General features: G+C 41.5%; 1 protein-coding gene across 2 annotated transcripts; it reads left to right on the top strand.

Annotated features, from left to right (window-relative positions):
* The first annotated feature begins 2,028 nt into the window (after nt 1-2,028).
* On the top strand, nt 2,029-8,141 carry LOC124411682 (chitin deacetylase 1). 2 transcript variants are annotated; one of them, XM_046890954.1, is made up of 6 exons: nt 2,029-2,157; nt 2,963-3,089; nt 4,175-4,287; nt 6,134-6,283; nt 6,554-7,473; nt 7,575-8,141. In XM_046890954.1, the coding sequence occupies exons 1-6, from the start codon at nt 2,109-2,111 to the stop codon at nt 7,806-7,808; spliced, it is 1,593 nt and encodes a 530-aa protein (XP_046746910.1). In that variant the 5' UTR covers nt 2,029-2,108; the 3' UTR covers nt 7,809-8,141. The 2 variants fall into 2 exon arrangements, with proteins under 2 accessions (XP_046746910.1, XP_046746909.1); XM_046890953.1 differs by lacking the exon at nt 4,175-4,287 and adding an exon at nt 3,990-4,120.
* The last annotated feature ends 5,207 nt before the right edge of the window (nt 8,142-13,348 follow it).

Below are 13,348 nucleotides of genomic sequence, written 5' to 3'. Positions count from 1 at the left end.
TAAAACTCCGATCACGTAGACGAGACAACGTCCGGTCAGCCGACCACTATGACCAACGTAGTTTTCACCTTGAACTAGCCCGGGTCAATGTCCCCCTGCAGTCTGTGCCCAGGAGGTGTTGGTTCGCCCTGCACGTCGAAGTGCAGCACGAAGTGCTTACACAGATTAAGTTATCAGAAGTGCCCTTCGCCTGCCGTATGTAATGTCGAAGACCTGAGCAGAGGAAGAGGATTAAATACACAACGATACAGCCGAAAATTGTGACACGTGAAACTTTCCAAAATCTTGTAACGACGTGTGATATTTAATGTTCGCCAGGAGTGCGCGAATGTTTGAATTACATAGATATACAGCTGCTGAAAAATGAAAAAGAAAATGCGCGTCACACAGCTTCTTTTCGTGGTTCTGCGGCATTTCGAGTAAGTGACGAAAGCGTGGATCAGCTGTGACCAAGTGAAGACGAAAGCACCGTGGACATATCGAAACGACTTCATCATTTGCTTTCGCTCAGTCGACAAGGATACACATTATGGACACGTTCTTGCCCACGAAGATATAAGAGGTACGAGCAGCTCACTGCTGGAAATGCTAAATGCTGTATGCGGAGGACCGGTGTTCGAGGAGTGGCCACGCTCTTCTCAGAAGAGCTAACTAAATGAGGTATATGATTGTTGGTTGGTGTACGTGGTGTATACATTATAATGTATTTTCGTAGCCAAGGAGACAAACGGCCTCTGCGTCATGAACCGGAGCGTCGAATCAACATGCAAACTGGTTTCACCCTCGTCGAGAAGGACCCACTCGCCTATTGGTCGAGTGCTGTGGTAAAAGTCCGATCGAAATATGGGGGGAAAGATTGAGGATGCTCGGTGACGAAAGAGCGTCTGCAATGTCACGATAAAAGCGCAACTGCATCCGTACGCGATCAAGAGAGAGAGTGACTGGGAATTTAATAAATATGAAGGAAGTTACGAAGTAGCTTTTTACCAATTGGCGGTCCATGCATATTATCTGATGTATGTATGGACGTATGTATGTTCGTATATCGATGCGATAAACAAAACGGTTACGAAAACTTTCCTCTCTATTGAAATAGGTGCGTGGAGTTACATGCCATGGAGCCGTAAAGGCGTCGTCATTATTATATTGCGAGATATTAATAAAAAGTCCTGAGAGTTGTTCCTGCAGGCAGACCGTTGTGTTTATAATGTGGCGTGCGATGATGCCATGTATCGCGTGGAACGATCGCCGATATAACGAAACGTGATCCGTGTACTTTGTTCTTTTGCTGTTTATAACCACCAATCGCACTCTCTTCGCTTCTTTCCAATTCTCCTCTATTCTTAAGCTCCCCTTTGTACAACAAGCTGTTCTTACACTGGGAGCCAATGCGACTGGCGTAATGTGTACCTGGGCAATTTTTTATCTCCCGTGGTACCGTGCCGGGTGTTGTGCAACACATTTGCTGGTTATTGGTTTATTGGTTGGTTTGTCGGTTAGCCCGACTATCGATTGGCCAAAAACACAAGAAAAATAAATAGAATCTCTCACCTATTGCGCAACATTGACGGAATGCTTCTCAGAAGTTCACATTATTATACTACTGTATGAATTATAGCGGTTATTTTTTGCATGCTCTTTGAACAGCCTCGTGTTTTCGATCGTCATCGTGAACTATCCTCATATCCATTCTCCCCATGAGCATTCGCATATTCGACCGCACGAGCAATGTCCAAATTATGCAACAAATAAACAACGAAGAAATAGAAATCCATATACATTTTTTCTTCACGTTTTTATATGTTTTTTTTTAAAAGAACGGCTGACGGTAAGAAGAAGATTTCCTGGAGTGCTTTTTTTTTTACCCTTTCTTGGCAGGTTTCATCGAGCCTTCAGATCGTCCCCGTTCCAAAGGTACCATGCACACGAATATCTTGGAGAACATTCGTTTACCAAGTAGCACAAGATGGTCACAACTATCCTCCAGGTGGCAGCATATTGCAGGAAGGTGAAAGTCATCGATGTCGAAGGTAGGAGACCTGGAGCTCATATAGAGGGGCGAGAGGGCGCGGCTTGTCCAGACGCTTTCGGTACCGCCGACGACTACCATGTCGCCGAAGATACGATTACTACTGGGAGCCTTGTGTCTCTTTGCCGGTGAGTTGCAATCATACAAACTACACGCACCGCTATATCATAAACCGACGTACGAATCGTTCTAACCTGTCATTACCCATGGCTACGAACTTCTGTGCACTTCTCGCAGTTAACACTACCTTTATTATCATTTAGTCTGACTCTTTTTAGACGGCCCTAACAATAGTCAATCACAACATTGGTGTCATTCTTGTACCCAGCATTGAAAAATTGCTATCTTCTGAGGGTGAAAAGTCTGTTTTACAACTATCGTGACTGGGTTCTGAGCTTTTGAGGGGGTTTCTTTTCACTTTCATTGTCTACTGATGGTCCGAACAGTACTTGATGTTTTCAATGTCTTAACTGTACTTGACGGTTTTGAAATTGCAAATCGGTTAAACCGATGATAAGATCAATGCTAATCATGGAAAAGATAGTGAAAGTCGAAGAGGAGCTCAGGTGCGAAGTAACATTTTAATGTGATGATCGGAGTTGGTAGGCGGCTAATGATCTGGCAAGTCTCGATCGGATTCGTTACGAGATTCTTCGAGGCGAGAATGGTTTGACCTCATTCGACTTCTCCTACTCTCGACGAATCTGGTATTAAGATCGACTTAGCTGGACCGAGTTCGGGGAACCACTGTCGCTTTCCCTCGGTTGCCCTGACATTTTCAAGACTTTCTATTTCTACGGGAGTTCAGTGAACCCCTCAGGCGGTGCAGCTTGTGAACAGAGACACTGTTGGCACACGCTAACCCGTAATTCCACTGCTCCCACATATCTCTGCACAAACGAAACCGCGTGCAATTTTCCTTTCTCTTTTCAGTTTCGGTGAGGGCACAAGACGAGGAGGGTGACTCTAACGAACCCGATGCAGAAGAACTTTGCCAGGACAGGCCGGGAGAAGAATACTTCCGTCTCAAAATCGATGGCGACTGTCGTGACGTCGTAAGGTAAGAACAACTTGATTCTCTACACTTCTCACGTCTCTGTCTCTCTAACTTTCCGTACAGCAGTGTATGTTCTCTTTGTTTCATGTTTGTTTCTGTTTTGTGCATCCCTTTCAAACTCAATCCGTGAGTAATTCCACTAATTCTTTTTCTCGAGTATTGAATTCCTGTATTTCATTCACGGCACAATGACCCCTCGTGTCGAGTTCCTTTCCCATCGCTAATGTATACCTGATATTAGCGATTCCTTCCACGTAAAAGGAAACCCGCCGCATCTATTTAAAGCCTTGTTAGGTATATTCCAAGGTAACAATAGAATGCCGTTGGTTCGCGCCAGTCGGCCGATCACCAAGGCCTCAAGTCTGACCACATAAAAACCCGACACCTCATGCACGTTTGAATATACTCCGACGTAATTAAATGGTCGACACTTTTACTGGTGACCGGTTTGATCTTAACGGTAAAAGCTCGACTCCTCGTTCAGGACCTTTTACGGCCATGGTATTAAAAGTGTGCGTGTTTCGAATGAGGTGTTGATTTATGGCTAAAGCATGCCAGACCTGCACAAGACTGGACGCGCAAGGCGATTTTAGCCCCGTTCAAGGCAATCTAGTTTCAACAAAGCAGCAACTCGCGTCTTTAGACTCCTTTGAGTGCCTAAAACTTTTTGTAGTGTTTCTTTTGCCGCTCTTTATTTTATTTCTGATTCTTATTCTTATTTTCTCGTGTCTTTCGAGCCACCGTCGCGAGTCAAGGTCTCGTATCGTTTCCCTGATTTCAATCTACTGATTTGAATACGGCTTTTCCATACATCTTTCCTGACTATCTCTCTTTTTCTTTGGCCATCTTTGGGCAAAATGAATAGACACTTTCATGTCATTATCTAAATCGGAAACCGTCTAGGTGCGACAAAGCCAGTGAAATCGGGGTGACCAGGCTTGCCCCAGTAAAGTGTCCAACCGGTCTGGCATTCGACATCGAGAGGCAGACCTGCGACTGGAAGCAGAACGTCAAGAACTGCGATCAGATCGAGAGTAAGCTTCTTTCAATATTACCTATCAAACTGAAGTCCCCTTTTCCACCTCCAGGTGCACAAAGTCTGGCCTGAAGCCGGTCACCTGCCCCAGCGGACTGGCCTTTGACCTGGAAAAACAAACCTGCGACTGGAAGGGCAAGGTCACCAACTGTGACAAGCTCGAGAGTAAGTGACGACCGGGGTTGAACTTGAGGCCCTCCTCTCGACGCCGTCACACATTCAATTTTCGTTGGAAAGTTGGCTGGATTTTTCATCCGCCATTTAATATTTCGTTGGTCTGATTTTTTTTTTCTCTCTTTCTCTTATTCTCAATTCCTGATAGTGATGGAGAGGAGGGCCGTGGTCATCGTAGACTCGCGCCGTAGCACGCACATCGACGACTAACGTCATTATTATACACGCAACGCACCACCATATATATTTGCAAATATATATATATATATATATATATATATATATATATATATACCCATAAACATTCATTCGCTGGTTTTGAACATTGTGAAATACGCAAAAAATAGTTTCAAACCAGCGAACGACTACAGACAAAGTCGAAGAAGATTGTTTTTTTTTCCTTTAAAAACACATCTTTCTCTCTTTATACTGTTTTTATATATATTCATTCATTCAGTTTTGTTTTTCTCTCCTCTTGAGTTAATTATACATATTTTCACCACTCATCCTTATATCGTGACTAACAATTATTTACAAAAACCGCTTTTCTTGATGCTTATATTATATATTATATCTCAATTTCTAGTGTATAGTATTATAGTATATAACCACCACCACCAACCACTACACTATTGCACTTACTTACCAATCGATCAGTCGATTTCATCTTTTAGTGATTAACCGATCACTGTATACTGATACACATCGCAATGATGATAATGATGATGATGATGCACTGATAACCAATTAGCTGTTAACAAACGCTTCGGATATACAACAGAGAAAAAATATATATATGGATATAGAATATATCTGTCTACGTACCTATATTTTTTTCTTTTCTCTCTAAACCGACCGACCTGGATGTTCACGCGCTAGTTACGATCTAAACTGTGCCAATCTATGTGTTCATTCCGAATGTCTGTGTGTACATATTCCACCTGGAGGTACATCCGTTTCTCTGACACGATTCTCGATGGCTCTTGCTTTTCGAAAATCTCCGAGCCGTTCAATCGGTAAACCACTCTCTCTCTTTTTCTCTCTCTCTCTCTCGATCTCTTTTCTATCCCTTTCCTGCCTACTCTCTCTGTCTGTCCATAATACTCCTCTTTTATTACTATTATTAGGACTCGTTATAGATGTGCTCTAATAAGCTTTTTTCGTGGCACGTTCTTATTTCTCTCCAGCTTTTTGTGTTATATATGTTTATTTGTTTGTCTATCAATTTTCTGTAATTACGGTTAATCAATTTTATTTCAATCTGTATTCTTTTTTCACTCTTTCTTCTCTCGGCATATTTGTAATTTATGTGCGCATCACTGATCTATGTTCACTCTGTGTTATACGTGTCTCTGTTTTCACTCAAGCATTATATCTCTCTTTCTTTTACCAATTAAATCTCTTTTATATGCAATATGCGGTTGATTACGTGTGCGTCGGCCGTGAGCCAACGAATGAATTCCCCCGGGTCACAGCTTGTCGTCGGGTCACCTACGTGTTTAGTTGTAATGATAATTGTGATGCAGAATGAGGAACCAAAGAAAAAATTGGTCGTTTGGTCCCCTCCATTCACTCCCCCAGTATACACAATATTATATTATACCACAATAATTGTACATAATATTCACTTTTATATAAGCTGTATTATACATATATATATATATATATATATATATATATATATATATATATATATATGATACAACAACATACTTTATACCCACCTTTAATATTCACATACAAAAAGGGTCTTGGAACACACAAAAATTATCCTCAGTGTATTACGTACCTTTTTTATGTCGCTTGATTCATGGTATCATGATTGCATACTTTACAGAACCCCGCAAGGTTCTTCCAATTCTGAAAACCGACGTGCCAGTTTGCCCTGAGGGCAAATTATCGTGCGGCAACGGTGACTGCGTTGAGAAGGAATTTTTCTGCGATGGGAAACCTGACTGCAAGGACGAATCCGACGAAAATGCTTGCAGTGAGTAAAGTTTTTCTGCCATGGTTTGCCACACTGCCTGACAAAAATATGGTTCATGCATCGATTTTTGGGGCCTGAACCTTAATTCACAGTTCACCTTACCCAAAATATAGTAGTCTTGACCATTTTTCCTTATCCTGACCGTAAATGAAGTGTCGAGGATAATTTTCACCATATTTTCCTTCTACTTTATTTTGAATAGACACGGGAATGAGTCAAGGCACATCCTCATGATCACAAAACTGAATTCTTTTTTTCCCTTTGCCGCAGCGGTTGAAACGGACCCAAATCGGGCCCCAGATTGCGACCCCACGCAGTGCGTGTTGCCGGACTGTTACTGCTCGGCGGACGGAACGCGGATTCCGGGAAATATCGACATCCAACAGGTGCCACAGATGATCACACTGACGTTTAACGGCGCGGTTAACGTTGACAACATCGATCTGTACGACGACGTGTTCAACGGTCGTCTGAATCCGAACGGTTGCCAGATAAGAGGGACGTTCTTCGTCTCCCACAAGTACACAAACTACTCGGCGGTCCAGGATCTGCACAGACGAGGCCACGAGATCGGCGTCTTCTCCCTGACGCACAAGGACGACCCGCAGTACTGGACTCAAGGATCCTACGACGACTGGCTGGCCGAGATGGCCGGAGCCCGTCTGATCATTGAGAGGTTCGCGAACATCAGCGACGGCTCGATAATCGGTATGCGTGCCCCGTACCTCCGCGTCGGTGGCAACAAACAGTTCGAGATGATGGCCGACCAATTCTTCGTCTACGACGCCTCGATCACCGCTTCACTCGGCCGCGTGCCGATCTGGCCGTACACTCTGTACTTCAGGATGCCCCACAAGTGCAACGGTAACGGCGGCAACTGTCCCTCCAGGTCACATCCAGTCTGGGAAATGGTGATGAACGAACTCGACCGCAGGGACGATCCGACCTTCGACGAGTCTCTGCCGGGTTGCCATCTCGTCGACTCTTGCTCCAACATTCAGTCCGGTGACCAGTTCGCCAGGCTCCTTAGGCACAACTTCAACCGACACTACAATACCAACCGAGCCCCGCTCAGTCTGAACTTCCACGCCTCGTGGCTGAAGAGCAAGAAGGAGTACAAAGAGGAACTGATCAAGTTCATCGATGAGATGCTCGCCAGGAACGACGTCTACTTCGTTACAATGGTCCAGGTGAGTTTGAGACCCTCTTCGTCTTTCACTTCAATTGAAACGATTTAGAAACAATTTGAGCACTGGCTTATTATTCTTGTTGTCTTATTTTCCAAACCTAGGTCATCAAATGGATCCAGACACCAACGGAACTTTCTAATCTTCGCGATTTCCAAAACTGGAAGGAGACTTGCGACGAGAAGGGTCAGCCCTACTGTTCTTTGCCAAACGCGTGTCCCCTAACGACAAGGGAGTTGCCTGGTGAAACATTGCGACTGATAACGTGCATGGAATGCCCGAACAATTACCCATGGCTGCTGGACCCAACTGGTGACGGCTTCAGCGTCAAGAAGTAATTGTAATAGAAAGAAGTAAAGAAAACACAAGTGCCCGCGCCAAACAAATTAGCACTTAAGAAACAACCCCATTCAGCGTGTCGTTCTGCGTCGTTTTGCTTGAACGGAACGAGAGACAGGGACAGGCTAAAATCCACCTTCTCTAAAATTCCGGTCCATCAACACATGCGGACGTTACACGAGTACCGTTCTCGCCGCAGCCTCAGGGGTAAAAGTAATTTAAAATAACCATCAAGAGGAAAGAGAAAGAAAAACGCCGTTGCCTCTACTCGGCAGCAAGAGAACACAAACAAAACTACCTAGAGAGACTTTATATGTATATATGATATTGATTAAAAAAAAAAAAATTAACAACAAACAAAACTCCTCGGAGGGGCGATTTCCCGACAATAACCGAATGATTGACATTGCTGTGATCGTAGTTACATTACAAAAAAAACGATTTCAAACGGAAGACAATGTCTTCTTACTATTATTATTATTACTATTACTATATGTAAATCAGCATTATCAAACAGTTATTGTCGCAAATCGCGCCATTCTTATTGCCTAGCTATTAAGTGTCGACCATGACGAAAAATTTTGGTAAAGAATTGAATCGAATATACGAAGCAGAAGAAACAAGATTACGAACTAAGAAATAATTACAAAGATGTTTCAACATAATAGTAATAATAATAACAATAATAATAATAATAATAATAGCAGTAGAAGTAAATGGTAATAGAAGTATTATTATTATTATCATTATCATTATTATTATATTAAAGAACCAAAAAGAACAATGACCAGACGTTTTATCCGTTTTATATCCTTTTCCGCACGTGATTTGCATAAATAAATTATATGTTAGATTAGGTTGGGTTGGATAAATTTACGCGTCGGTATTTCGCTAAGTTGTTATGCCCTGCAGGGCCTTCCCCCAACCTGAAACCTTGAAAGTCGATCGTAGCCTCCCTCTACAAAATAAAGTGTGTGTGGGTTATTGAATTATTACTGTTGTTATTATAATTTTAAGATGGTAAGAGAAATACCAGTTGTGAAAAGGAAATGTCAGTCGTGACCCGAGGGCACCTTTCGTTCTCAAATGTTTGCAACAATCTTTCATTTTACCAATTATATGCCAGCCGACGCATTGATGGCTGAAACTTTATAATATGGGATTTTTGAACGTGTTTTTTTTCCTCACCCACCGTTTTTAGTGGGTACGATGTGCAGATTTCCTGCTCTTTCCAATTTTTTTTTCAAGGTTATGTTTGCCTCTGGCAATGTTCAGAAATTAGCAAAATTCAATTCGGTAAGAAATCGGCGCTTTTACTTTCTATTTGCTTTCCTCGAGCTCTGCTGATGGACAATTATAATACATAGACTACCACGCTCAAGAACGTTCATATACGTACTAATTTCTCCTTTGCTCGCGCCACATTTGACCTTATAACCGTGTATACGTAACTCATAGTTTACTATATCTACTCAGTCTTAGACGTGTAAATTCTCTACGTGGATAGACCCTGCGATGTAATTACTGTGAAGAAATTTAACGATGGAAAGTTTCAAAATGGAGAGACGACTTCCGTATAATGTCGGACGTGTTTGCTTTATACTTATACATACACCTCGAAATTTTATATGTGCTGTTTTCAATACAAAGAATGCCACTTCGACGGCGTAAGAATTAAAACCACAACTGGAAAGCCTTGAACTCACGTTTTGGTTAGTCATAGAGAGATCAGCGGTAAAAAAAGATGAAACAGGAAAAATTCCAAAGAAAAACGTGAAAAAAAGCAATGATAATACATAAAAAAAATGCTGCCGAAGAACGACTGAATCACGGGATCTGAATTATGCATGAACAGTGAATTAACGTATATATATATATGTATTGAATATATGTGTATACGTACGAATACACGATTGACTCTATATACACAGAATGCGAATCAACACACACAGTTACTGTCGCAACCGGACATTTATGGATTGAATAAACGAGAAAAACACTCAGATAAAACAGAATAACATATTATTCCAAAGTGAAAAATGTAGATATTGGTATGTACCAGGATAATTCTTACGGACAAGCATGATTCCCGGTACCAAATGGAATTTAAATGATGGCGGACCGTTTACATCGAATCTGGATAAGTTCTTCTTTTTCAATTCCATCTTGCCTTGTATCTACGGCAACGTAGAAATCGAGATAATCGCTAGTCAAATTTACAATCGTTGCGTGAGTCATTTGCATTGAAATTGAAATGGGCAGATATTGCGTAGCTTTAGGGCACATGCATAGATGTTTCTTTGCCATCACAAGAGAAGATTACTTAACTGATGATACAGTCAATTTCAGTCAAGGGTTTGATCCAGTTTAGGCAGGAATGCTTCTTAATTCAACTAGCTGCATAATTTATTCATATTTGATAATCAGTGCTAAAGTTGATTTTTTAATCCAGTAAGATTCTAATATTTCTTGGGTTGTGGGACAATATAATTCTAAATCTATGTACCGAACTTTCAACACTGGACGTGTTTTCAATACCGTGATATTTGGACAAGTTTAAAAACTTCACCGTTTTTCATTTTCTATAGCGTATAACTATGACAGCGATGAGCCACATGAAATCAGAAGGGCTTGTGTATGTTTGCGACTGTTTCTGATCCTAAAATGTTCCAGTTTATTTTTTTAAATTTCTGCGAGTCAAATGAATATAGAAAGGACTCATCCAGACTGAATAGAAGGACGAAGTTGTGCGAACCTACGATGTTTAAATGTTTATATGTAATTATACGAGATGACACAATTACATGTAGTTCTAAGTCGCTGCGAGCTATGAATCAAAAATTCCTGCCTAAAAACAAATATTTCCGCGTATATCTTTCATACTTCATCGGTTGTTGGTCCTATGATATCCCAGATGTATTTTCCGCATGTCCGTTGATCCAATAAGTGGCAGCAATGTCTTTCGAAACAATTTTAAATCTGACGACGCAACAGTTTATAAACTAAATTCATTGTCAAGCGGCGCCCTCTGCTTAGTGCGACTCCAGTCGGTGAACGATCGGTAAAGACGACGAGGACTATTGTTACCATCATGTGTACCCGGATAGATAATGCAGTGTCGTATATTATTATCATTATAAAATGACCACTGATTGAAATTTTCGTGTATCGACATATTATAGATGCAATATACCCTGATTCATTTGACATAATTTATTATAGCTAAATTAAGCATTGTTAATCCGACTGCACGTCAGTCACATCGACAAGAATAATGTTATTTGAATACATGCTCAACAGGGATATACACCATTGTCTGTTACGAACCAGTTCTTGATATGAACGATGGAAAAATAACCAGACGAGTTCTGTGTGATAATGACTTTTAACCCGTAGAATCGACATGTTTATTAATGGATTATTAGACAGACGAATAGACTATACGGGAATGCGTTTGACATTGTGTAGCTGTGACTGTTTGATTTTAGTTACCTATCAATCAAGATAATCTGTGAAGGTTTTATGTTTTTCGGACGTAACTTTTAGGCCGTTCTTCGTAGCGACCCCAGACTGCGCGCAATGGATTTCTCTCACAACATTACATCCATGGACCGTGGGTTGGCTTGTGCGGAGGTCATTTTCAAATGACGGCCAGCTTGCCCCCCATGTCAGCTCCGCATCTTTCGAAAGTGATGCCATAGTTTGCAGAATCTTCAGATATTCTCTGCTGTTGCTCCTACGCTCTGTTCGCAGCGTTCACTATGTTCCTGAGGGTCCAATGAGTTGAAAAAGTGTGATAAAAGTCGATTCGGAGGTACGAAATTTATCGCTAGCGTAAAGAAGTATGGCTAACCCCTTTGGATTTATTGCGAAAATTTCGACAATACTGGAAAGTGCTGCAATACATTCTTCCAGGCGCTATACCGACGTAATTTTGGGGGAGAAATCGATTGCCCGCAGTCCGAATGCGCTGCGAGCGACGGTTCAGAAGTTACGGCCGAAAAACTCATGATTTTCATCGTCATTTCTCCGCTGCTGGTCCTACGCTCTTTTTAATGTGTTTTTTGAGTTCCTAGGGGTCGAATTACTCTAAAGATGGTCATACAAATCGATTCCGAAACAAGAAATTTTCGGCTCCAAAAATGACCAAAAAAGTAAGGCTAACCCCTTTGGATTTTTGGCGAAAATTTTGACGATTTCGGAAAGTGCTGCAATCAATTTCTTTAGGCACTATTGCGACGTGATTTTGCGAGAGGAATCGATTAAGCGCAGTCTCAATACGCTGCGAGCGATGGTTCAAAAGTTACGGCCAAAAAACTCTTGATTTTCATCGTCATTTCTCCGCTGCTGGTCCTACGATCTTTTTGATGTGTTTTCTAAGTTCCTGGGGGTCAAATTACTCTAAAGATGGTCATACAAATCGATTCCAAAACGAGAAATTTCCGGCTCCAAAAATGACCTAAAAAGTAAGACTAACCCCTTTGGATTTTTGGCAAAAATTTTGACGATTTCCAAAAATGCTGCAATCAATTTCTTGAGGCACTATTTCGACGTAATTTTGGGAGAGGAATCGATTCAGCGCAGCCCCAATACGCTGAGAGCAATAGTTCAAAAGTTACGGCCGAAAAACTCATGATTTTCATCGTCATTTCTCCGCTGCTGGTCCTACGCTCTTTTTGATGTGTTTTTTGAGTTTCTAGGGGTCGAATTACTCTAAAGATGGTCATACAAATCGATTCCGAAACGAGAAATTTTCGGCTCCAAAAATGACCAAAAAAGTAAGGCTAACCCCTTTGGATTTTTAGCCAAAATTTCGACGATTTCCAAAAGTGCTGCAATCAATTTCTTGGGGCACTATTTCGACGTAATTTTGCGGGAGGAATCGATTGAGCACAGTCTCAATACGCTGCGAGCGATAGTTCAAAAGTGACGGCCGAAAAACTCATGATTTTCATCGTCATTTCTCCGCTGCTGGTCCTACGCTCTTTTTAATGTGTTTTTTGAGTTCCTAGGGGTCGAATTACTCTAAAGATGGTCATACAAATCGATTCCGAAACAAGAAATTTTCGGCTCCAAAAATGACCAAAAAAGTAAGGCTAACCCCTTTGGATTTTTGGCGAAAATTTTGACGATTTCGGAAAGTGCTGCAATCAATTTCTTTAGGCACTATTGCGACGTGATTTTGCGAGAGGAATCGATTAAGCGCAGTCTCAATACGCTGCGAGCGATGGTTCAAAAGTTACGGCCAAAAAACTCTTGATTTTCATCGTCATTTCTCCGCTGCTGGTCCTACGATCTTTTTGATGTGTTTTCTAAGTTCCTGGGGGTCAAATTACTCTAAAGATGGTCATACAAATCGATTCCAAAACGAGAAATTTCCGGCTCCAAAAATGACCTAAAAAGTAAGACTAACCCCTTTGGATTTTTGGCAAAAATTTTGACGATTTCCAAAAATGCTGCAATCAATTTCTTGAGGCACTATTTCGACGTAATTTTGGGAGAGGAATCGATTCAGCGCAGCCCCAATACGCTGAGAGCA

This window comes from Diprion similis, chromosome 10 (genome assembly GCF_021155765.1).
Source record: "Diprion similis isolate iyDipSimi1 chromosome 10, iyDipSimi1.1, whole genome shotgun sequence".
NCBI lineage: Eukaryota > Metazoa > Arthropoda > Insecta > Hymenoptera > Diprionidae > Diprion > Diprion similis.
Note: the sequence above shows the minus strand (reverse complement) of the source record. Positions and strands in the feature narration are given on the sequence as shown.